The 23124-nt window shown below is 41.2% G+C and overlaps 1 protein-coding gene across 1 annotated transcript in view; it reads left to right on the forward strand.

Moving 5' to 3' along the window:
* Window positions 1–5106: 5106 nt before the first annotated feature.
* The window catches only part of emilin1a (elastin microfibril interfacer 1a), a 45998-nt gene continuing 27980 nt past the window's right edge, over window positions 5107–23124 (forward strand). The window contains exon 1 of the mRNA XM_039782005.1: window positions 5107–5536. Within this exon, the coding sequence (XP_039637939.1) occupies window positions 5427–5536 (110 nt within the window). The 5' untranslated portion in view covers window positions 5107–5426. The remainder of the gene's footprint in view (window positions 5537–23124) is intronic.

Below are 23124 nucleotides of genomic sequence, written 5' to 3' on the forward strand. Positions count from 1 at the left end.
CATAAGTTGAATGAACTTCAGTTTGTTTGAAACGTGCAGTAGATAAGGTGGCGACACCTGTCTCTAAACGACACACACACACGCTCATAACGCTCTCGAGATCCAACTGGAACTAATTCCCAAATCTGACAGCGGAAATGCTACAATTGAATCTTGGCGAGCTTTGGCTTCAGAGAAGGAAGTAATTTAGGGAAGGAATGTAGCAGGGTGTGACTGTGTCTATGTGTATCTGCCCTGATGAATCGCTTTTTTTCAAAGATTTATAGTTAACAAAGCTGGAATGTTAGTTATAACTTGAATGTTCTTACAAGATAAACGTCACCGTTCTTCACAGCCTTCACCCCCTTCTTTTTAAACTCACCCCCCTTTAGAGTTCTTCTTATATCTGGTTTGTGTCATGCACCACGTGGTTTGTGAGGCCTCACATTTATCTGTATCACTCATACCACTGCCTGGCCAGCATCTCACACCAGCCACAGTTCATTTGAAAGTTACAGTAGCCAAATAGCGACTACAGTTTAATGAGCCATAAGCCTTTTGGACAAAGTACAGTGGGCCTTCCATCATCACACAGAGGTCACCACTTCCCAATCTTAATATGCTCCAGCTTTTGTTTGGCAAGCATTTTAATGCATTGTTTTGCATCGGTCCAAAAAAGGTCAGAGTTGGGTTTTTTGGTATTTTTTTTAAAGTTTTTTTTCCCCGCGGTTATATTTTTTTTGCGCCCCCTCCAATATTTTTTTTTTTTTTTTAAATTTTTTTTTTTAAGGGGTGGCAGCAGCGACAAACACACACAAATATTTATTATATATTTTTAATTTTTTTTTTTTTTTTTTTTTTTAAGACAAACATAGCAGTCATGGAAAAGATTCATAATTTGACAGTTTTGGAAGAATAAAAGTAAAAGTACAAAGGTATCAGAATCAAAATCTACTTGAAGTACCAAAAGTACAAGTACTCATTCTGCAGAATAATATATTGAATATTATTTCCATTTGAGAATATTGTGTTTTTATTATTGAACTCTCATTATTGTTTCATCTCTTGTTGTTTTAATTACTTTACTGCAATGTAAATAGCTGTCGCCCCCTGTTGGATCAATAAAGTCTAAATTTAGCTATTATCAACCTACAATAATACATCATAATGTAGATGTTGATTATATTTTGTATTATGAATCTGAATTTGCAAAGTAATAACAGTTATCGGATAAATAGTAAATAGTAAAAAGTTCAATATTTGCCTCTGAATTGTAGCGGAGTATAAAGTAGCAGAAAATGAAAATACTCACTAAAGTACAAGTACCTCAACATTGTTTGAGTAAATGTAAAAAGTTACTTTCCACCTCTGCTTATTAACACCGTATGATTAAAGGCTAACTTCATCTTTTTTCAACCTGTATTTGTGTCTTAGTGACTGATGGGAACAACAATCATTGACATTGGTCCAGTATTAAGCGAGAACGCTGCAGTCGGCAGCGGTGAAACAAGCTACAATGTAAGTTAATAGGGCAATTGTCCAGCTTTTATTTACGTTCACAAAAGTGCTCGGATTTCTAAGGAGGTCGACGTTTCTGTTAAAGTGTAAGATCCTTTTTTAAGCACAAAAACATTTGCTAGATTGTGTTCGCAACAGACTCCATGTAAATGAACAGTAATTTACACTTCATTCAAAGTCGACAGAAACAAAATCAAACTATAAAAAGCCATTTTTGGTCGTCTTTCCACTTTTCCAACAATCCCAACTCAAAGTTTTGGTTGAAATAAACACACAGTTTACCGATTTATATGTGAAAATATAAGTGGACAAAATTGACAATGCACATGGGTTACAGGGTTACATTGCAGCCTGGTCTGCTGCTGCCCGTTACAGTGTTCAGGCTTAATACTGGACCAATTACAAAGATTGTTGTTCCTATCAGTCGCTACATCAGTCCAGGCTGTAAACCCCTGAGATTACCCTTTAATGTCTTGGGTTGGCTGATGATTACTGGAAATAGATACACCATGTTTACAGCATGAATGAACAGTTAGTGGCTGTATGTTTCTGTAATGGTGTCATCCTCCTCAGTATGCCTGGCTACGCTCTCAGTAGGGAGTCGAAGAGTCTGTGACACAGCAGCTGAGAGAGCTGATCTCATTAATGGGCTGATGGGAAGACTGCTGAGCTGGGCATTCCTCTGTGGCAGCGGTGGAGGAGATGCACAGCTTTCATTCAGTAAAAATGTAGGAATAAACTGGGAAACAATGTAGGAAAAAGAAAATAAGTTCATCATGAGGAAAAAGAAAGCCTTCAACCAAATAAAAAAAGAGTAACCCAATTGGATCATATGGAATTTGACTTTGTATCTCTGAACAGTGAATTGCTGAGATTGCAGATCTATTTTTAACTTTTTTCGGCATGTATGCCAAATTTGGATACAGATAATGACAGGAAAGAGGTAGAGGGGAGAATGAGGTGCATTGTAAATCATGGCACGGAGTCAAACGCTGTCTTGGCTGCGGGAGTAGAATAGCATCAATCACACCTTGAGAACAGACTCCTTATCCAGCAGATAAGGAATTGCTACTACGTGCTGTTTGTGTGTCTGTCCCATGAGTGGAGCTATTAGATGTCATCCACTTCCCAGATTTGAATCTGCAATACTGATTAAAAGGGAAACAGGGCAGACAGGCTGATTGTGTTATGATTGACTGTGATTATGATGGAGGCAAGGACACTATAGCCCAACCCTAACAGTAAAAATAAATAAACAAAGGAAATTGTGAGAGAAATAATCATGAAATACTGAGATTGAAAATGAATTCTTGACATCGAGAACAGTAGCTAACAAAATGATCTCATCACAAGGTCCATTTTGTAGCTTTCTGGAGATTTCGATTTGTCTGATGTATGATCTTCAACAGCAGATTGAGCCAGCTGTCGTTTAATTGTACTTGATTACGATTGGGTTAGGATTGACAGTTTGATTCTTTCTTATTTTAAATACAACTATATTAATCCACAAAAGCAATTTGATTTGGGGCATAGGTACAAAAAAAAAATACAAGCAAAAGAGCTGTTTGTGACTATGTAGAGCTGACAGTGCAGTAGCATTTAAAAAGTAATGAAGGTCTACTTGAACTAATAAAAAAATTAAAAAAAATAATCAAGGAAGGAATGAACTTAAAAACAACAACTGACAAACAATCACATTTCTAACTTATTTACTTTTACATTGAGACAGTAAATTTAATAAAAAGAAAAGGGATATTTATAAGCAATACAATGCAATTCTCAATACAATACTTTCAGGGGTTTTGGTGTTACAGCTTTACTTGGTCTGCTATGAACTGTGTTTGTAGCCTCTTAGTTAGATGTATTGATAACTGGGTTGGACTTTCTGGCACAGTGCTAAACTGTTTTGAATCCTACTTGAAGAACAGAGACTACTTTGTCTCTATAGGTAACTAATTACAGATCTAAGCAGACCAATGTGATATGTGGTGTTCCCCAAGGCTCCATTCTGGGGCCTTTTCTGTTTAACATCTATATCCTTCCACTTGCTCAGACGGATGACACACATATCACCAGGGGGACTATTGTCCAATAGAAATACTTGGATGAACGATTGAAACAATTGGATGTGCCAGAACTTTCTTCAACTAATCTAATATAAAACCGAGGTAGTTGTATTTAGAGCCAAAGAGGAAAGATTAAAAGTCAGCGCTCAGCAGTTAAAAACAACGGACAAAGCCAGAAATCTTGGCATAGTCATAGACTCAGATCAGAATTTCATCAGCCACATTTATTTTATCTGGAACAAACTCCCAGAAATCATGATCTGCTACAACTCTCAGTTCTTTTAAAGTAAATTAAGGCTGAAGATTTTTCTGTTTGATGCCACATTTTATTAAATCAAGTAATTTTTCATTTCTTACACTGTACTGTAACTGTTATTCTTGTATGTTATACCTGTCATTCTATTTCAGCTTGCTTTTATTTTCTGTTCTTTAATGGTCGTTTAATGTTTTATGTAAGCACTTTAAATTGCCTTGTTGCTGAAATGTGCTATATAAAAAAATTTAAATGGAGTTGCCTTGCAATAAATATTGTTTTGGACGGATATGCTAGTTCACAGACTTTATGGTTTGTTTCTAGTTCTGCTCAGTAAAGTTGCCTTAGTTTGATGTCTTTAAACCCTCTAAATCGTGAATGTTAGAAAATTAAGAATATTCAATTTGGCGTTATTCTGTAGTTGCCATATGTCCATATGGTCCATGTTTAGCAAAACTTACATTGTCTCGCTTCAAGCTAGAAATCCCCAATGTGCACCGAAAAATGGAAATTTCAACATCTATAATTCCATGACAAGTGGGTAAACTGGGTAAACTAGTTTAGTAGGCCTATCCTCCTACCATAACCATACGTTATGTGTAGAAGTTCCCATCTTGGACACTGTTCATTATAAAAGCTCCACCTGTTTTTGAACTTAAATGTTGGGGGCTTTCAAGTTTTCTGGAATCCCCTTGTTTCTTTTGGACTTCCTTCTTCGTTTATTCTGTTGTACAAATTGCTTTAAATGGCACGGTCGAAATTACCAGTGGAATGGAACTGAAATGAGTTGAGCTGAATTGAGCCATAAAGAGAAACCGAGAGAAAATGTAGGCTACATGATGACGGTATAGAGGGAGGGAGAGGGGTCAGTGGTGTAGTCTACGTGATACGCAGGTATACGCAGTATACCCACTAAGAAAGCTCCAGGATTTCCATATACCCACTTAAAACTGTCCAATGACCCACAACAACATACTGTCTATTATCTTTTGAATATAATTTAAATTGTCATCTGTGTTTTTCTTCTTTACATAGGCTAAATAAAGGTATTCCCACCGTAAATTGGTGCATAAAAGTGTATCAGAAAACAGGAAATGAAGTCGTTGATGCTCCAAAGTCCCTGGGGGAGGACACCCAGACCTCCCACTATAATATGCTCCCCCCCTCCACCCCCCAAAAGGCAGATTCTGGCGAATATACAGTACAGTATACCCACTACAATACATTAGACTACACCATTGAGAGGGATCCAGAGAGATCGAGAGAGAGAGAGAGAGAGAGAGAGAGAGAGAGAGAGAGAGACCTTGAGCGGGCATGACTGCTCTTGGAGCTCTGACAGGAAACTTTCTTGTTGCTCCGCTCTCCAGCAGCAGCAGTGGCAGTCAGACTCCACCGCTTCAGCCGCACGTTACCGTCTGAAATATGCACTTGACTGGACTGCGCTGGGTTTTGCGGGAGTTTGTCATCCTGTCAAGTCATGGCTCTCCATCTTCCTTTACCGACAGCACGTCACTGAAGATAAGACAGTGAACGCGAGACTTTTATAGGATCAACTTTGGAACTATACATTTCTTTTTTGTTGTTGCTTTGAAGCCAAACTGGACACGAGGATGGAGTCGGTGTTTTACCTGCTCGCCTTCATGTTGGCCCGGGTTAGTTGGGGTCTCGGGTACGCGGAGTCCAGTGTTCAGACGGGCCAGAGAGCGGCCAGCAGACACAGGTAGGATCCACATGGACATTCATCACACGGGTGGGGATGTTTTCACCTGTGGCTCGGTCACTTTTAGTGATGCAGTATGCTTTCCTTGTAGGCTACCAGAAAAATAGAAGAGCTGCAGTTCAAAACCTTCATTGGAAAACATGTTTATTTAAGATTTAATATGACGGCGAGGGTCTCCTTAACTGCTCCTGTCCTGTGGTTCCAAAAGTGAGGCCCGCGGTCCCTGCGTGGTCCTTTAGGGGTTTCCAGTGGGTCGTTCCTAAGTAACAAAATTATGAAATAGGCTAGACTAGGGCTGAAACAATTGTGGGATTAATGGATTAGGCGACTGATTGACAAATGTAAAGATTTGTGGCTTTTCTCAATATTTTTATTTTTTTTTACATTCTAGTATACATATCTTGTTTTGGACTGTTGATGACAGAAATAGATGTCTACAATCTCAGCAGAAAGATGTATTTGGAGAAATTATGGTGATGGCTGCAGCATTTAATTGATTGTCTAAAAATACAATCGACAGATGAATTGATAATCAAATGAATATTTGGTTTACCATAACTTACACTCCTACAGCACGTCTTAAATCATCTCAATCAAATGATAGATAATACATACAAATTAAATAGCCTGATAAATACCCAAATAATTAATCAAAACCCCTCCTGGAACAAGCAGAATGGGACAAAATCCTCTCAATATTGGGGATCATTTGTTTAATAAAAGTCTGTTTCTGAGACCATGATGTGAAAATCATTCCTCGCAGAAGTACACTTTGTGTAAATTGTTGTTTTCAGAGGAAATAGCTTGATGGTGATTAGGTCTCCCCCTCCCTGAGTGAGAGGCGATGGGCGTGTGAGGGGGTGTGATGATGTAGGGGGGGCCCTGAGCTTGACAGGGCTTAGTGGGATTATAGATATTTACTGTTTCACCGCCCCCAGTGAAAAGTCCCCCCACACACACACACACACACACACCCCGCTGCAGCCTGGCTGGAGGGGAATACATCATTTTGGCAAACAGCTAGTTCCAGTCAAGTAAAGGTAAATGAACTCTGCGGGGAGTGACAAGCTGCAGGAATACTGAACTTTGGACGGCATTAATCCAGAACATAGTATATCATCTTGGAAGTTAAAATTGACAGATTCAAATTTAGGATTCCCAAACTTCCATCTTGCCCTTTTTTTTATGGGACAGTAAGGAAAGCATTTAGATCTTAGAGACAGTTGATTAACTGTCGCTTGTAAATCAGTGATGGCTGCCGGAGTCCCTGCTCATAAAGGTGTTCAAAACTGTCAGCGAGCCAACACATGTATGTTTTTATTGTGCTTGTTGCTGCCCCACAGTGTGTTATTAGCATGTAATTGAGCTTCTGCCTGAGGACCCCGTGTGTGGACGACCCCCTCACCTCTGTGGACAGATGTGCGGCTTGTTTGTGTGCTTGTAAATGAATGAATGAGAAAGTTTTGGCAAACTGAATGACTGAGGATGTGTGTATGTGTGTGTGTGTGTGTGTGTGTGTGTGTGTGTGTGTGTGTGTGTGTGTTTGCGTGTGTATGTGCGCGCGCAGTGGTGGAATGTAACTAAGTACATTTACTAAAGTACTGTACTTAAGTCCAAATGTTGAGGTACTCTACTTTACTTGAGTTTTTTCTTTTCATGCCACTTTCTACTTCTACTCCGCTACATTTGAGAAAGAAATATTGTACTTTTTGCTCCACTACGTTCATCTGACAGCTTTAGTGACTACTTTACTAATTAAGATTTTTGAACACAAAACACATGTAGTTTATAAAATTCAATGTTTTATAAATTAAACTACCAAAAATATACTGCTACTTGTAACAGAGTATACAGTGTGGTACTAGTACTTTTACTTAAGCAAAGGATCTTCTACTTCTTCCACCACTTTGTTTGTGTGTGTGTGTGTGTGTGTGTTCATATGCTTAATTAAAAAGATGAAGGAGTGAATGACTGACAGAGTCCATCTCTCACATGTGGTACGTGTCTGCCTGCATGCCTGCATGTGTTTGTACTTAGCGGGTGTGTGTGTGTGTGTGTGTGTGTGTGTGTGTGTGTGTGTGTGTGTGTGTGTGTGTGTATGTATATATATGTGTATATGCAAGGCAGGCCAGGCTTCTGGGAGTTGAGCTGCTATATGAGCTTCTATCAGGTTTCTGTCCACATCAGAGCACAGTGTGCTGCTGCTGCTACTGCTGCTGCTACTGCTGCTGCTGCCTGACTGATGAGACATGGATGGTTGGCCTCTTTGGTGTATGATGAAGCTGAACTGTGAATGAGAGAAAGTGGGAGGCAAAGAAAGACTCAGACACATGGCAAAAGCTGGAAAAAGAGAAGAAGCAATTGATTGATCAGGTGGAAAAGAGCAACGCATTCTCATGTGTATGTAGGGCTGGGTACCCTGGGTGGATTCGATACTTTTTAGACACCGATCAAATTGCCTCCTTTGTATCGAGTATCGATAAAAAAATGCCTCGTCATTCAGTACCAAATTTCCATACCAAATCTCATCAGCGTCAGTGAGCCAATAAGCTAATAATGCTGCTGATTGGCTGTCTGACGTTACATGTTGTAGAGGCAGGAAGAAAAAAACTCTACGTATTGCATACAGCAATAAATGTGTTGAATGCATACGAATTACAGTGCCTTACTTTTCATAGCTATGTGTGCGAGTGGTTCATGAGAACGGCCTGACACGAGTGATAAAAAGTCAAGAGAAGGATGGGCGGGTGAAAGAAAAGGAATGGAACAAGACAAAGTATCTGATTGAGACAGGGTGAGAGGAAAAACACGAGAGGAAAAGAGTGGAAAAGAAACAGAGGGCCTGCAGAGAAGAGAGAGAACCTAACAGGCGTGACAAGAGAGGATGAAAGAGTGAGAGGGAGGCGGGGAGGAGCGACACAACAGGAGAAAAAAGACAGACTGACAGCAGAAGAGAAGATCGGGCCTGGGTCCTTAAATGCCTCCCCCCTGCTGAAACCAGTAGGCTATGAAGAAGTCAGCATGGCTGGCCTGTGACGTACACAACACACACACACACACACACACACACACACACACACACACATTTAAACCACACACACACACACAAAGTGACGCGTCGGGGGGAAAGAATGCGCTGGCCTGTGGCAATGCGGTTTGCCCCTTCTGACATCCATTTGAACTCAATTGATTTGTTTTGACAGATGTGTGAAGTATTCCATAAGTGATAAAGGCTGTTGAATGGACTGGAGACATCCAGCAGAGGACCCTGAGCTGTCCGACACATCTCCTGCCAAAATGTCAGAGCTAAACGTCATCCGGCCAGCTCCGGACAGCCGCAGAGGAAGATGGGTGTTTAGGGCTGGATGCAGATCTGTGTAGGCTCATTTACAGTTCGAAAGACAAGCCACTGGATCACTAGTGGAGGGTAGCAAGGAGTAGATACAAAGAATCATCATCTTTCTCTCTCAGTAATCATACTTATTTCACCCTTTTGCTTTTTTCTTTTCTTATTAGCATCACTGTGGTCCATACAGAGGCCGTAAAGATAAGACAAATGCACACACAATACTGGAGTGCTGTTTTATGGCCTTCTGCTTTGTGCATTGTAAACAGGGAAAACAGGAAAGCCAAAGAGACAAACGCTATGTTCTGGGGCCGTTAGTCCCGCATTGCCAGACCTATCTCCACAGCGCTGCGCAGTAAGGTCTGGCTACATCACACATACATTCTAGGATAGGAGAAAAAGAAAACAATCCCAATCGACGGTGTCTCTGCACAATAGTCTCAGGAAGGAACTTTTTGTGGAACATTTGCACCTTACAAAAGAAAACTTCACATACAATATTAAAGGTGCCCTGCCACACGTGTTTCATTACTTTGTGGTCATGTCTGAAGTTCTACTATGGACTCTGTGAAAAAATGCCATGGTTACCTTTTTTCAAGCCATTATAGCGTGGTATAGAAAGCCTACAGGAAGACTCAGCTCGATTTCTGCCAGTTCTCATTAATATTCAACAATCTAAGCTGTTTGAATCTGATTGGCTAACAGCTAGCCAATGAGAGCCTGGCTGCCAGAATCCTTTACCTAGCCCAACTAGGCGAGCTAATGAATAGTAATGAGCTCAGGCAATATGATGTCAGACTGACCAGCTTTTGTAATTGGCCTGATTCCTCTGCTTATTTCTTTTCAGTGGCTAGAGGAGGAAGCAGTTAATTTTCACATTCACATGACACAAACACATATGGACCTAACATATTTCAAAAAATGCAATTAAAAACGGTTTTGTATGGCAGGGCACCTTTAAATGAAGTTAACTGTTCACACAATACATTAGAACACAACACAGAGAGCGGAAAGTGAGGGGTAGAGCCTGAAATCGGATGTGTCTATATCCAGTGCACACCAGCTCTCAGAGGTTATGACAGATATCCTTACCACTTGAATTTCCCAGGCGATTGTCCCATCACGCCTTAGGACTGCCACCAGTGTTCCTGTCCCAATGAGCTCGACAGTGCCACGCCTGGAAACACTCACCCCAGAAATCATCAAGTGCTCCCAACCACTGGGCGTGGCACACATGAAGAAGACCAATGATCTCACAGTAGACGTACAGATAGAACCCGTCCACAGTGGTGAAATCTCATCTGAAACACGTCGCCCCTGATGGGTGAAATGAAATAACTTTGATGAGTTTTCGTGTATCTGCATCGTCAGGCCAAAATGTTGTCCATTTCTTTGGTTTATGACAAAGTACCTGCTTAGTTCTTTCACTTCGATTTTATAAACTACATGTGTTTTGTGTGCAGAAATCTTGAAAAATGTGTAAAGTAACTAGTAACTAAAGCTGTCAGATGAATGTAGTGGAGTTAAAATTGCAATTTTTCTGACAACTATCTGAAATGTAGCGGAGAAGAAGTAGAAAGTGGCATGAAAAGAAAGACTCAAGTAAAGTACAAGTACCTCAAATTGGTACTTAAGTACAGTACTTGAGTAAATGTACTTAGTTACATTCCACCACTGACTAAGATGATGAACATGGTAGACATTATACCTGCTAAACACCCCCCATTGTCATTGTGCGCATGTTAGCATGTTAGCATGCCGCTGCTTGCATTTAACTCAAGTATAGCCTCGCGAGCCGCTAGCATGGCTTCAGGCTCTTTGTCTTGTTTCTTAGAGTCTGAATCTCAAGGATGATGTGGACAAGCTCTGAGAGCATAATATATTTGACCCACAATGCACTGTAAGATGGAGAAAAAGCCTTTTTACTATGGCTGTGGTAGCATACAAAAAAAGCCCCAGGCAATTAACTGGAACAGGATTGTCCTCTTCTTGAGCAAACCCTTGGATAGGATCCAAATTCACTTCATCTGTGTGAGTTTCTGCTTTCTGCTAATTAGGGCGGTAAACAAATCTCATTACATATGGCAACACGAATGTGGGAAAAGGGATACTTTCCAGTCACAGCCATTGTCACTTAATTACCGTAGTAGTTCCCAGCATGCATTTCATTTGCGAAAGCTTTCTTCACCCTGTTTAGATAAGCATACAGAACGCTGCAGAGATTTGGATCCCTTCCCAACATTCACCCCATCCCTGAAACTATAAACCTCCTCTCAACTTTAAGAATAAAGGCAACAAAGTGACTAGACATTTAATTACTGAACTTTGGCGTTTTGTACTTCAGAGCAGCTAATAAAGTTCTACCTTCATAAATCGTCTGTACTATTCTGCGCAAGTGCAATCTTAAGGCTTTGAGAAGACTTAATGTCTCAAATACACATGCCTCCATAAATGGTTACAACTCGAGTGAGCCACTCGAACCCCCTGCAGCCCCTCCGCTGACGTATCCGAGCAATAGTCCTAAAGCGAATAGCAGCATCGTGGACATTCTCTGTATGTCTTCGTGGCCGCCAGGCTAAACACTCAAGAGAGAAGTTTACACAGTCACGCTGTCACCCTTGATGCTGCGACAGATCCAAAAGGGGGAAATGGTGCGTGTGGGAGTCAAAAAACTTAGATTTTTTAAAGACAGCGCAGAGAGACTGGAAGAATGTGTGTGTCTGCCTTTGTGTTTGCCTGTCGGCGTGCGATCACTCGAGCGTGAGTGAGTGCACTCGAGTGTGTGTGTTGGCGTCCGTGACAGTCTGTGTGCGTTGCGGTGTGTGTGTACAGGGGGTATACCTTTACAAGGACGGTGAAGGGGGTGCTTAACCTTTTGGGCCACAGTTCAAACACAGAGACACGCCCCCTTTCCATCCACTCATTCGGGTCGCTGTCCAAGCCTTCCCTTTGAAGCTAAATGAAAGATCTGTCAACAATAGGCACCGCCAAGTGATTGCTTTGTTTAAGTAGTAAACCCCTGTTTCTTTCTTTCATTCCTTCTTCCTCCAACTAACTCTCCATGTCACTTTCTTTTTTCAACAGCTATTCCAGTGTTCCCCACAACTCTTCTCTGCTGGACTCATGCAGAGATGTTAAATGTCGAATAAAATAAACCTAGTATGTGTGGGTTGAGATGTCTGCTTCCTGCTAAGCTGTGAAGTGTCTGTTTATTATAAGGAGGTGAAATTTATTGGGAAATAAAAGAGATGCTCAGACAGGTGCAAGAGTTCCACTCACGCTGAGTTATGGCTCAATAAATAAAAATAAGACGTACACAATGGAGGTTTCACTGTTCGGTGCCTGGCAGAGAAGGAATGAAACTATTGTATGTGTCTGAAGGAGAAGGACAGTGTAAATTAACAGGCATGTAAGTGTGTTTAGGCTTGTTTCCTGTGCTTGTTGTGTATCTGCAACCCAATCTCACTCCCAACTCGTAAAAATACCGGCGCTTAGTTAGTGGCTCTCAGCGTCATATACGATGTAATAAGCACCCCTCTGCGTATGGGTTTACTATTCGCAACAGTAGCAAGTAGTATGAAAGCCCAAATTCCGCGAAGGGAGGTAGGTTGGGGTGGTGTATGGCTCAAACAATACAGGACTATCATCCCGGAGACTGGGGTTCTAGACCCGCGTGTCACCGAAACGTTCATTTTATAACCCCACCCACCATCTATTCCTAAACCCAGCTGTCGCATTCTTCTTTTTCCTAAACCCAACTGTTGCGTTTTTCTTTTTCTAAACCCAAGGGCGTAACTTTGGGTTCAACATTGGGGTGGGTGGGTGGGTGGTGGGGGTTGAGATCTCCACTTTGGGGCAAAACTGACAGGTTGAGCATATCGAACATTTTTTCTACAACAATTTGTGCCTTTTTGCAACAAGTTATGGTGCAAATGTCTTTATTTATGTAAAGGAAATTATTATAAGATTTTGTGGGGCAGGGTGGTGGGGGTTGCACTGGCCAGTTTTAATTATTGGGGGGGCTGTAAATCCCCCCACCCCCCACCACCCTGTAAATTAAACCCAACTGCCGCATTCTTCTTGTCCTAAAGCCCACTCACCATCTTGTCCTAGACCTAACTGCGTCAAAAGTGACGACAATAGTCCCGACCCAGCGCGCTTAGACAAAGCGTCAATACCAACACCTAAGGCACCTGACCGAGCATCCGTATTTCATGCTATGGGAGTGAGAATGTGTTGGTATCTGTCTCGGTATGCTATCAAATCAAAGCTCCTGACATGCTACTTTGTGTCACTTAATCTTAAAGCCCTCTTATGGAGTTTCAGCTCACTCTGCTCATTCTGCAGGTTTCCTTGAGTGCACATTTCCTCATTTTGTGTCCATGTTAACATTGACTTTGAATGAAGTGGGTTTTACGGTGATAAAATTACTCTTTATTTAAATGGAGTCTGGTGGGTTTGGCGATAGCGATTCCAGAGCTGTGTCAGGTTAAGCAAAAAGGATCTTACTCTTTAACAAAAAGGTCGACCTCTGTATGGATCCTTTCCATAATGTTGCCAGACACTTAGAATAATAATCTGAGCTTGTCAGTGGCAAAAACAATCGCTTTTACTGGACATAAATTGAAGGTGCGCAATTGCCCAATAACGTTACATTGTAGCTTGTTTCGGTCTTGCTTAATAGTGGACCAACAAAAAGTGTTGTTCCCATCAGTCACTTAGAACAGGGGTCTTTAACGTCTTTTAGGCCAGGGACCCCTTAGCTGAAAGAGTAGGGACCCCCTACCGCATATATTGTATACAATTGAGTTGTATATTAAATTGGGCAGAATGGATGAAAATAACTGGATATTATTTATGCATCATGTTTTAATGTTAAACATACATCCGGAAGGCACAGTAAGCTTATTTTCAATGTCTAAATCTTTATTTATTTATTTTTTTCACATATAGCACAATTTGCTATAAATAATTTGCATTCATATCAATGCATATTTTCAGATTTATTTTAATAAAAAAATAAAATAAAAAAACTTTCAAAAGAAATAGAATTTTTACATAATTCTGCACTAACTCTGAGGACCTCCTGTTGAAGATCTCTACCTTAGACACAAAACCATGGGAGAATAGGGTCCAGGTCATAAAGTATCAAAGTTATTCTTTAATGTCGACAATGGATCATATGTGTAGGAGAAAGTGGTCAAACATTTAGAGAATTGTCACTTGTCTCTGCTCCCCTGAGCTCATTGTTTCTGTTTTACGGGCCGTAAATGTACTGTTGTGGTTAGCTCCCAATGCTCTCATCTGTGTTGTTTCAGATTGCAGCAGCAGGAAAGCTCTGAAAGCCCCTGTACACTACCTGCCCAGCACCAAATATGAGACAGAGGAAGTAAGCGACCAGCTGGTGAACACAGTGGAGCATTTAGCAGATAAAGAGACCGATAATTTAGGGAGATAGGAGTTAGTGGAGAGGACAAACATAACGCCAAATGAATGATGATGTTGCTCTGTATCTGCCATTTATGTAAAATAGCATGTTTCCATATCAAATATCAAAATACATTTATGTTGTGTTTACAGTTTATTTCCACTGCCCCTTAGTGGCCAAAAATTTGTTATACCAGAAATTTTTAATAAACAGCAAGTAGGAATGTTTTTTATAGGAGGCTCCCAGTTTTATTTGTATCACACGTATGAGAACTCAGAGTAACTTCCTGTATCTGGGTCACATGGGTTTCTCCACTGCCACGCCTCTTTAGGAGACCAGCGGCAGGTCCTGAGTGTATTGATTCCAATGGGAGAAGTGAACGTGAACACAGATTATGAGCGATCCTTTCACCCCATAGTCACCAAAGTAAATATTGGACCTATTTCTTACAAGCCACAAATAAATGTCATACTGTTGGAGCTGCTTAAAATGCGCTATCTACTGTATAGAGGATCTTTGCTAATAGTTTAATGCTGTTCACTGATCACTGATGACTCACTGACTGCACTTTAGCTAAAGGTCCTATGACATGCTGGTTTTTGGATGCTTTTATATAGACCTTAGTGGTCCCCTAATACTGTATCTGAAGTCTCTTTTATATAGACCTTAGTGGTCCCCTAATACTGTATCTGAAGTCTCTTTCCCTGAAATTCAGCCTTGGTGCAGAATTACAGCCACTAGAGCCAGTCCCACAATGAGCTTTCCTTAGGATGTGCCATTTTTGTGTCAGTAGCTTTAAATGCTATTGAGGAGGAGAGGGGGGGCAAGGTGGAGGGTGGGGGTGTGGCCTTGACCAACTGCCATGCTTCACTTGTTTTCAAGCCATGATGTCTCTCTCTTTCTCAAGGGTGGGCCAAATTCTCTGGGTGGGCAAAGCAGAGAAAGGGGAGGTAACCTTTCCCATATGACCTCATAAGAAGAAGATTCCAGATCGGCCCATCTGACCTTTCATTTTCTCAAAATCAGAGCAGGATACCCAGGGCTCGGTTTACACCTATCGCCATTTCTAGCCACTGGGGGACCATAGACCTTTTTCACGGCAGACATGTTGACATGTCATAGTAGGAAAAGCACAGGTGTATTCAAAACCATTAATGATGGCTGCATTCCTCTTAGGAGAGGTCCTGGTATTGTGCATGCTGACTCATTGAAATAGCTTACTGGGACACTTGATGGAACTGAGCCATCATTAAGGTTATCAATTTCAGCTGTGCTTTTCCTACTATGACAAGTCAAAATGTCTGCTGTGAAAAAAGGTCCATAGGCAGGCTGGGGGAACTCATATTAATGTTAAAAAACCTCATAAAGTGAAATTTTCATGCCATGGGACCTTTAACCAGATGTGAATTTTCCAAACCAAACCAGTTAGACCTCATATTTGAAGTATTTCCACTTGAAACATTGTGCCAGACAAAACTTTAGATAAAACTTCTTTGGTTTTATAAAAGAGAAGACATTACTGGTGGGTGGGTTTGCCAATCCATGTCGCATTAACTTTCCCTCCTCTGATGAAGAGCAGCACACAACCACTTCCACACGTTTTTTCTAAGGGAAGCATGAGATGGCCCCTAATGGGGCCTAAACATTACCCCTAAAACTCAAAAGCTTGACACATTTGGTATCTTCGGAAACTTCGGAATCCCTACTAAAATTTGAAATATGATTCTGTAGCTTTTAACAATGTTTTGGTTACACAGCATGAGTCATTGAGGTTTGAACAACTTGAAAGTTTAAATCTAAAGAAAGCATTGTACTCTAGTTTTGCATTTCTGTCTTTATCTGCCGTCCGATAAACATCCTACAAATACATATTGTAGTTATATGTGCAGGAACTGGACTGTTTATGGGCACTGTTTTCCTGTGGTGCTGATATAGCGAAGGAAACAAGGAGATTAGCTGCTGAATTGAAAAAAAAGTGCCATTGAAGGGAGACTAAACACACACACACACACACACACACAAACACACCTACACCCAATTCTCCATTAAACGCCATGTAAAGTTGTTTACGTTCATATATGGTGTAGTAAAGTAGGATAACAAGCAGGTTAGCCTCGTTCTTTTTTTTATGTTTGTCTATGTGTGTGTCTGATGTCTTAGTGTCTGTGTGTGTGTGTCCTTGACTGGCTGTGTGACTCTTGTGAGCGTGTTATGTGTGTAGTGTGTTTGTCTGTTAAATGAAGTGTGTGTGTGTGTATGTGTGTGTGTGTGTGTGTGTGTGTGTGTGTGTGTGTGTGTGTGTGTGTGTGTGTGTGTGTGTGGGCTTGTTTATCTATATTCGTGGGGTCCAAAAACTGGGAGTCTACTGGGAGTATACTTGTGGGGTCCTGACAGCTTTGTGGGGCCAAAATGCTGGACCCCACAACTTTAAAGGGCTGTTTGAAGGTTAAGACTTGGTTGTAGGATTAGGGATAGAATTAGGTTATGGTTAGGGTGAGGGTAAGGGTTAAGGTTAGGCATTTAGTTGTGATGGGTAAGGTTAGGGTAAGGGGCTAGGGAATGCATTATGTCAATGACGGGTTCCCACAAAGATAGTGCCACAAACCTGTGTGTGTGTGTGTGTGTGTGTGTGTGTGTGTGTGTGTGCGAGTGTGCGTGCGTGGTTGTTCGTATGTAATTGTATTTCACACTCATGGAAAAGATGCCAAGTCTAGTTAGTGGACTTTCATCTGAGCGATTTCTCTGCGGCCATTTGGATTAATGGGACTTTATAGGATTAGTGTTTGGAATGCTTAACTTCACGCTGGTTAGAGGGAGAGAGAGAGAGAGAGAGAGAGAAAAAAAAAAAAAAAAAAAAGGCCAATGGGCCTGGAGCTGAAATGTTGTTTTGAAGGTGTCAACTCTAGGAACAGAAAACATCCACGCGTGCAGGCACACATGAACAAATTCACTGTGCTTGTTTTTTTGTGAAGGGCATACGCCTAAGCACAAGCACACACACACACACACACACACAACACACACACACACACACACACACACACACACACACACACACACACACACAACACAATCCTTCTCTCTCCACACACACACACACACAGACACAGACACACACACACACTCTTTTAGTGCAGCACTAACACTTCGTCATCCTGCTACAAACATAAAGGCTCCTCTTATGTGTTTGACTGGAGTGAGAAGCCCGTGATGGAGAGATGGAAAATGAACCATCAGGGAAGGTGTGTGTGGGTGTTTGGAAGCTGCAGACACGCACAAGGAGTCGTGTGGGTGTGTCAGTGATGGAAGAAGTATTCATATCCTTTACTTAAGTAAAAGCACTAATACCACAGTATAAAAAACACTTTGTTAGAAGTAAAAGTCCTGATTTGAAATGTTACTCAAGGGTTAAATAGCAAAACATTGCCGGTGCAACACGGATGTCTTCTACTTGATGATTTTATTTCTTAAGGTGCATAACAATGACTAACGTTTCGATGCAAAGTTACATCAGATGTAACTTTGCATCGAAACGTTAGTCATTGTTATGCAATTGTTAGGCAATTTTTTGCTATTTATTCTGTTGTGTCCCGCCTTGGTTGCACCGGATTGTTGTGGCCTGCAGAAGCGCAGAGAACTCCCCCTTTTTTCCTTAGTTACTCAAGGGTTATTAGTATGTAAGTATCATCAGATAGAAAATCCTCACATTTTTAGAAACTTGAGAACATTTGTGTCAATCGACTAAGTGTTTAATCAGCTGGACTTGTGGGCCCATACATTGTTGGGTAGTTTAATTTATAACAAAACATCGTATTTGATCAACTACATGTGTTTTGTGTGCAAAAAAATCTTAATATGTTAAGTAACTAAAGCTGTCAGATGAATGTAGTGGAGCAAAAAGTACAATATTTCTCTCTGTGTGGTAGTAGAAGTAGAAAGTGCCATGCCAAAGAAAAGACTCAAATAAAGTACAAGTACCTCAAATTTGTACTTAAGTACCATACTTGAGTAAATGTAGTTACATTCCACCACTGGGTTGTATGTATGTATGTATGTACGTATGTATGTGTGCGTGTCCACATGTGTGTCTGCTCAGTTGTGAAAAAAAAAAAAGACATGGTTAGGTTTATTTATATAAAATGCAGTGCCTGTTCTCCATCAGCGAAGACAGGGTGTGAACGCTGCCAACTTTATGCTTTATCTGCTGTCTGTGACCCTGGGAGTCAGTAAATCCGGATAATAGATTGGCAGAACTGGCCCACTGAATCACAGTGACAAAAACAACACAGTGGATCTGCAGGAGGGTGGTGGTGAGGGGGGGGGAGAAGGTCTGAGCTGTTTTGATGGATCACCCCTGTCTTATTTTACATGTTGATTATCCCTTCTGTATCGCTCCAACTCCTGATGGAGATGTTAGATTCCCAGTTCTCAGAAACTTCCAGTCCAAGACACAGAGTACAGCATAGGCATTGAGTTAGATTTGTCTCCGTCAAAAAAAAAAGTTAAAGACAACCCCAAAAGAGGTAAAAAATAACTGTTCAGGGGGCTCAAAACATGTATATATATCCTTCTTACCTTTAAATATGTTTCCCAACTATTTCAGACACCCCTATAGTGGACCATACCATCTTAACCCTCCTGTGTTGTCCTCAGGTCAAATTTGACCCAATTTAAAAAAAAAAAAAAAGTTTCTATATCAGAAATGGGGATTTCTTTCAACCAAATTGTCAAAAAGAAATATCGTGGATGGTTCCATACAACGCTCTTCACAAGTAAAATAAATGATCAGTTCACTACTTTCATTGAATTTGGGTGTTTTATTCCATTTCATAGCATTTGACAAAACTGACAAACGAACATTGAAAAAAGTGCCAAAAACCTCGGCAAAAAGCTTCAAAGGCGTCGGGAAAAGTGACAAAGACATCGGGGAAAGCGACAGAAGCGTCAAAAAAAGTTTTCATTTTAAATTTTGACCCGAAAAAAAAAACCCAAAATGTTTCGTGGTTGACGGGGAAGACAACACAAGGGTTAACTTTGCAGCCCACGTCTCTTTTCTATCTCTCTTTCTCTGTGAAATGTATCTGGATGCAAGAAATGAAGTGTTTGATGCTCAAAATTGTCTGGGGGAGGACTCTGAGACCCCCCATCTCCAGTTATAGTGTCCCCCCATGTCTAAACAAAACCTACGCCCTTGCAGTACAGTCAAACAAACCGCGGATAACCCAACCAGCAAGCCCTCACACGGCATAACGCAATAAGATGAACTGCGCAGGGATCTGGAAATACGTGAGGGGAGAGACAGCTGTGTTTGGAAGCGCTGACGTCGGCTGATTCCAGATGTATGGTGGCAGGGTTTTGCTCCGAGTCCCCAGGCGCTCCAAGCTCAGACAGAAACATTAAATCCAATGTGACAAACCACAGAATGAGCGAAGCAAAACAATTCAATGCATAGCGAGAGGAGGCAGAACCGCAACTCTTTGGAAAGGGGAATTACAGAGCTGTTTGGATGCATGAGCACTGCTTGATTTCAGCCAAACATCTTTCACTTATACTCCACCACACACACACACACACACACCGAAATTTTTATTTCAAATCAGCTCAAAGCAACATGATATACTGTGAATAAACATATTCAGCAAAACTGACAAAGTGAAAAGTTTCTGCACAAGCTATTTATTTGCAATCCATACTCTTTTGTGTTTTCATAAAGCTGTGTCTCTCCAAGAATACATTCTGTCTTCTTTTGCAAAAAAAAAAGAAAAAAAAGATTTCTTACATCAAATTAAAAGAAAAATGACACATACCACTGCCTTTTCAAGTTTCTTAAAGATCAAGCTGCAGCTACAATTCCTTCTTACACTTTCTCCTGCCTTGTCATTGACATGTCAAAGGCTCAGTTCATTAGCCTGGATGCCAGCCGGACTTAGCCCCGCCCAAAACATTTGAGGTCGGGAAGTTGGGTCTGGACTTGAACCATTGTGTAAATTTCATTCATAATTGTCTTAAAAAGGTCTTAAAAAGTCTTACATTTGACTTGGTGAAACCTGCAGAAACCCTGTATTGACAGTGCCATTGACAAGTTTAATTACTCATTGCTGTTGCAAATTCCCCTTCATTGTATCGGGGTGGAAGCAGAAATCACTGAGACATAAGCAAACACTCAGATAACTATCTGCAGAGGTGGGAGTAAGTCACACGTGCAAGTCACAAGCAAGTCTCAAGTCTTAACCTTCAAGTCGCAAGTCTCAAGTCACCGTGGTGAGAATCAAGCAAGTCAAGTCGAGTCCCTGTCAAGCAAGTCACAAGTCAAGTCATACAAAACCTGTAACGTTAACCAGGCATACATTAATTTAATCGGTTATGGCCCCCGAATCTGTCGCTGATTTTCTTAGCAATAGATTTGAAACCAAGTCTGAAGTAACGTTAACGTGAGGTTAAAAAAAATGTTTGCTTTCTAGTGGTGCTGTCAGTTAAACGCGTAATTAACGTCGTTAACGCAAACCCATTTTAACGGCGTCCATTTTTTTATCGCGAGATTAACGTTCTTTTTGGCCTAGCAAACTGTCGTTTTTTTCACATGCTGTTGCAACAACTAGTAACGTTAGAAAAACTACAACACCACACCGGATCTAGCAAGACCGGAAACAAAACAACAGGCACGGCGCACACACACTTGTTTGGGCTTGTGAGCTGACCAAAGAGTAGTAGGTTAACGTTACGTTTTGAGTGGATGGCGAGCGTGAGACGCCGAAATGGATGCCAATAAGATTCTGAATGGAAAGTTTACTTTTAAAAAGTTGCCAAATGGTTCCATTGACGAGACGAAAGTGATCTGTGTGTTTTCGTTGTGAACTGAGCTTTCATCGCAGCACGTCCAGTCTGAAATACCACTTGATGGCCGAGCACACAGCTGATGCCAATTCCCCGCCCCCTCGTCAAAGACAGGCGACAAAAGCACAAAGCAAGCCGAATCCACTTTTCCATGTAGATAAGAGCATTAAAATGAGAAAAAATAATGGGACAAAAAGAAATTAAGGGACATTTAGAATAGATAAAAATGTGCGATTAATTGCGAGTTAACTATGACATTAATGCGATTAAATATTTTAATTGTTTGACAGCACTACTTTCTACCTAAAGTTTTACCGGCCGGTTTATTACTGTTACCGTTAGCTGAAAGACACTTTCACGTCCCTTTGTTTGTGTTGCTTGAAATGACGGAGGAAGCTGGATGTTGTGGTTCTCGTGTCCATCATTTTGGAGTTGCGATCGTGGCACACCGCTGTTCTTTTTTTACAACCAGCATCGACTACAAACTCGAATTTCACTATTTTGGGCACGGTGCCATGTAATTTCTCCGACGCTCCATTGTTCCGACCTCTCAATAACCCCGAAAAATTCCCTTTGGTCCTACAGCCCACTAGTCCGACATCCACCAGCGATATTACGAATCCCACTATGGCCACGCCAAGACCAGCCCTTCAATAGCATTTATTGGCCAGGTTTACGCAAGGTAACATTACCCCATTTGTACAGGTCCTATGCCCTGACCAATCGGCTATCCTAACCTTAACCACTCGAGGTCAAATGCCTAACCCCAACCAATCGAGCTGCTTTGTAGGGCCGGTCTTGGCGTGGCCATAGCGGGATTCGTAATTTCACCACCAAAGGGACGTCGGACTAGTGGGCTGTAGGACCAAAGGAAATTTTTCGGGTTATTGAGAGGTCGGAACAATGGAGCGTCGGAGAAATGGGCAGTCCCCGTTGGGTATAATCCTTCCATGAATCCTGCCTCCTACATTGGCCTCTGCTGGTCTGCCACGCTCTGGAAAGGTTGCCCAGCAACTTGGCAGGGTGGCGCGTATAGCACAAAGATGTTCCAAAAACAACTTTACGTAACTTCTCAATACCGTGGAAAAAAAGAACACGGCCTGGCTATTACACTCATAAAAAGTCAAGTCCCAGTCAGACTTGACTCAAGTCGTGCGACTCGAGTCCCCCCGTCTCCGACTATCTGTATGGCTAAACACCAGAGGAAAGGGAGGAAATGTGTGTTTTTAAATCAATACATATATAATGTAGGTCAACCAATCCTTTGAATGTTCCCTGTGATCATTGAGAAAACCCTTCACAGTACAGTCTGACAGTTTATCAGTCCTGTTCACGTTCCAACGTACAGTAGTGAGAGGAACAGGCGGTCATGAGGTACCGGTGGAGTGGGAGAACATGATTTAACTCTTTCTGTCATTCGGACGAGTTGTGAAATGAAGGGGAGGATCACTGTGTTAGGGGAACGGGGGAGAGGTGTAGTCACACAGAGGGCGAGATAGAGAAACAGCAAGTAGAAATGGTGAGAAAGGAGGAGATAAGAAACAGAGACGGACACAGGTGGAGAGGGGTGAGTTAAAAGAGACGGCAGTAGTAAGATCACTAATAAACCACACAGTTGTATGGTATAAAAGCAGTGGTGGAATGTAAACTAAGTACATTTACTCAAGCACTGTACTTAAGTGCAAATGTCTTTAAAAAAAGTCTTCTTTTCATGCCACTTTCTACTTCTGCTCCAATATTGTACTTTTTTTTTACAGTCTTGTATAAAGTACTTGAAAGCAATACTTGAGTAAAAGTACAATTATCTTACCAGAAAATGACTTTGGTAGAAGTTAAGGTCACCTTTTAGAATATTACTTGAGTAAAAGTCTCGAAGTATCTGGTATTAACTGTACTGTGCTCATATTATGCTCATTTTCAGGTTCATAATTGTATTTAGAGGTTGTACCAGAATAAGTTTATGTGGTTTAATTTTCAGAA

This window comes from Perca fluviatilis, chromosome 18 (genome assembly GCF_010015445.1).
Source record: "Perca fluviatilis chromosome 18, GENO_Pfluv_1.0, whole genome shotgun sequence".
Lineage (NCBI taxonomy): Eukaryota > Metazoa > Chordata > Actinopteri > Perciformes > Percidae > Perca > Perca fluviatilis.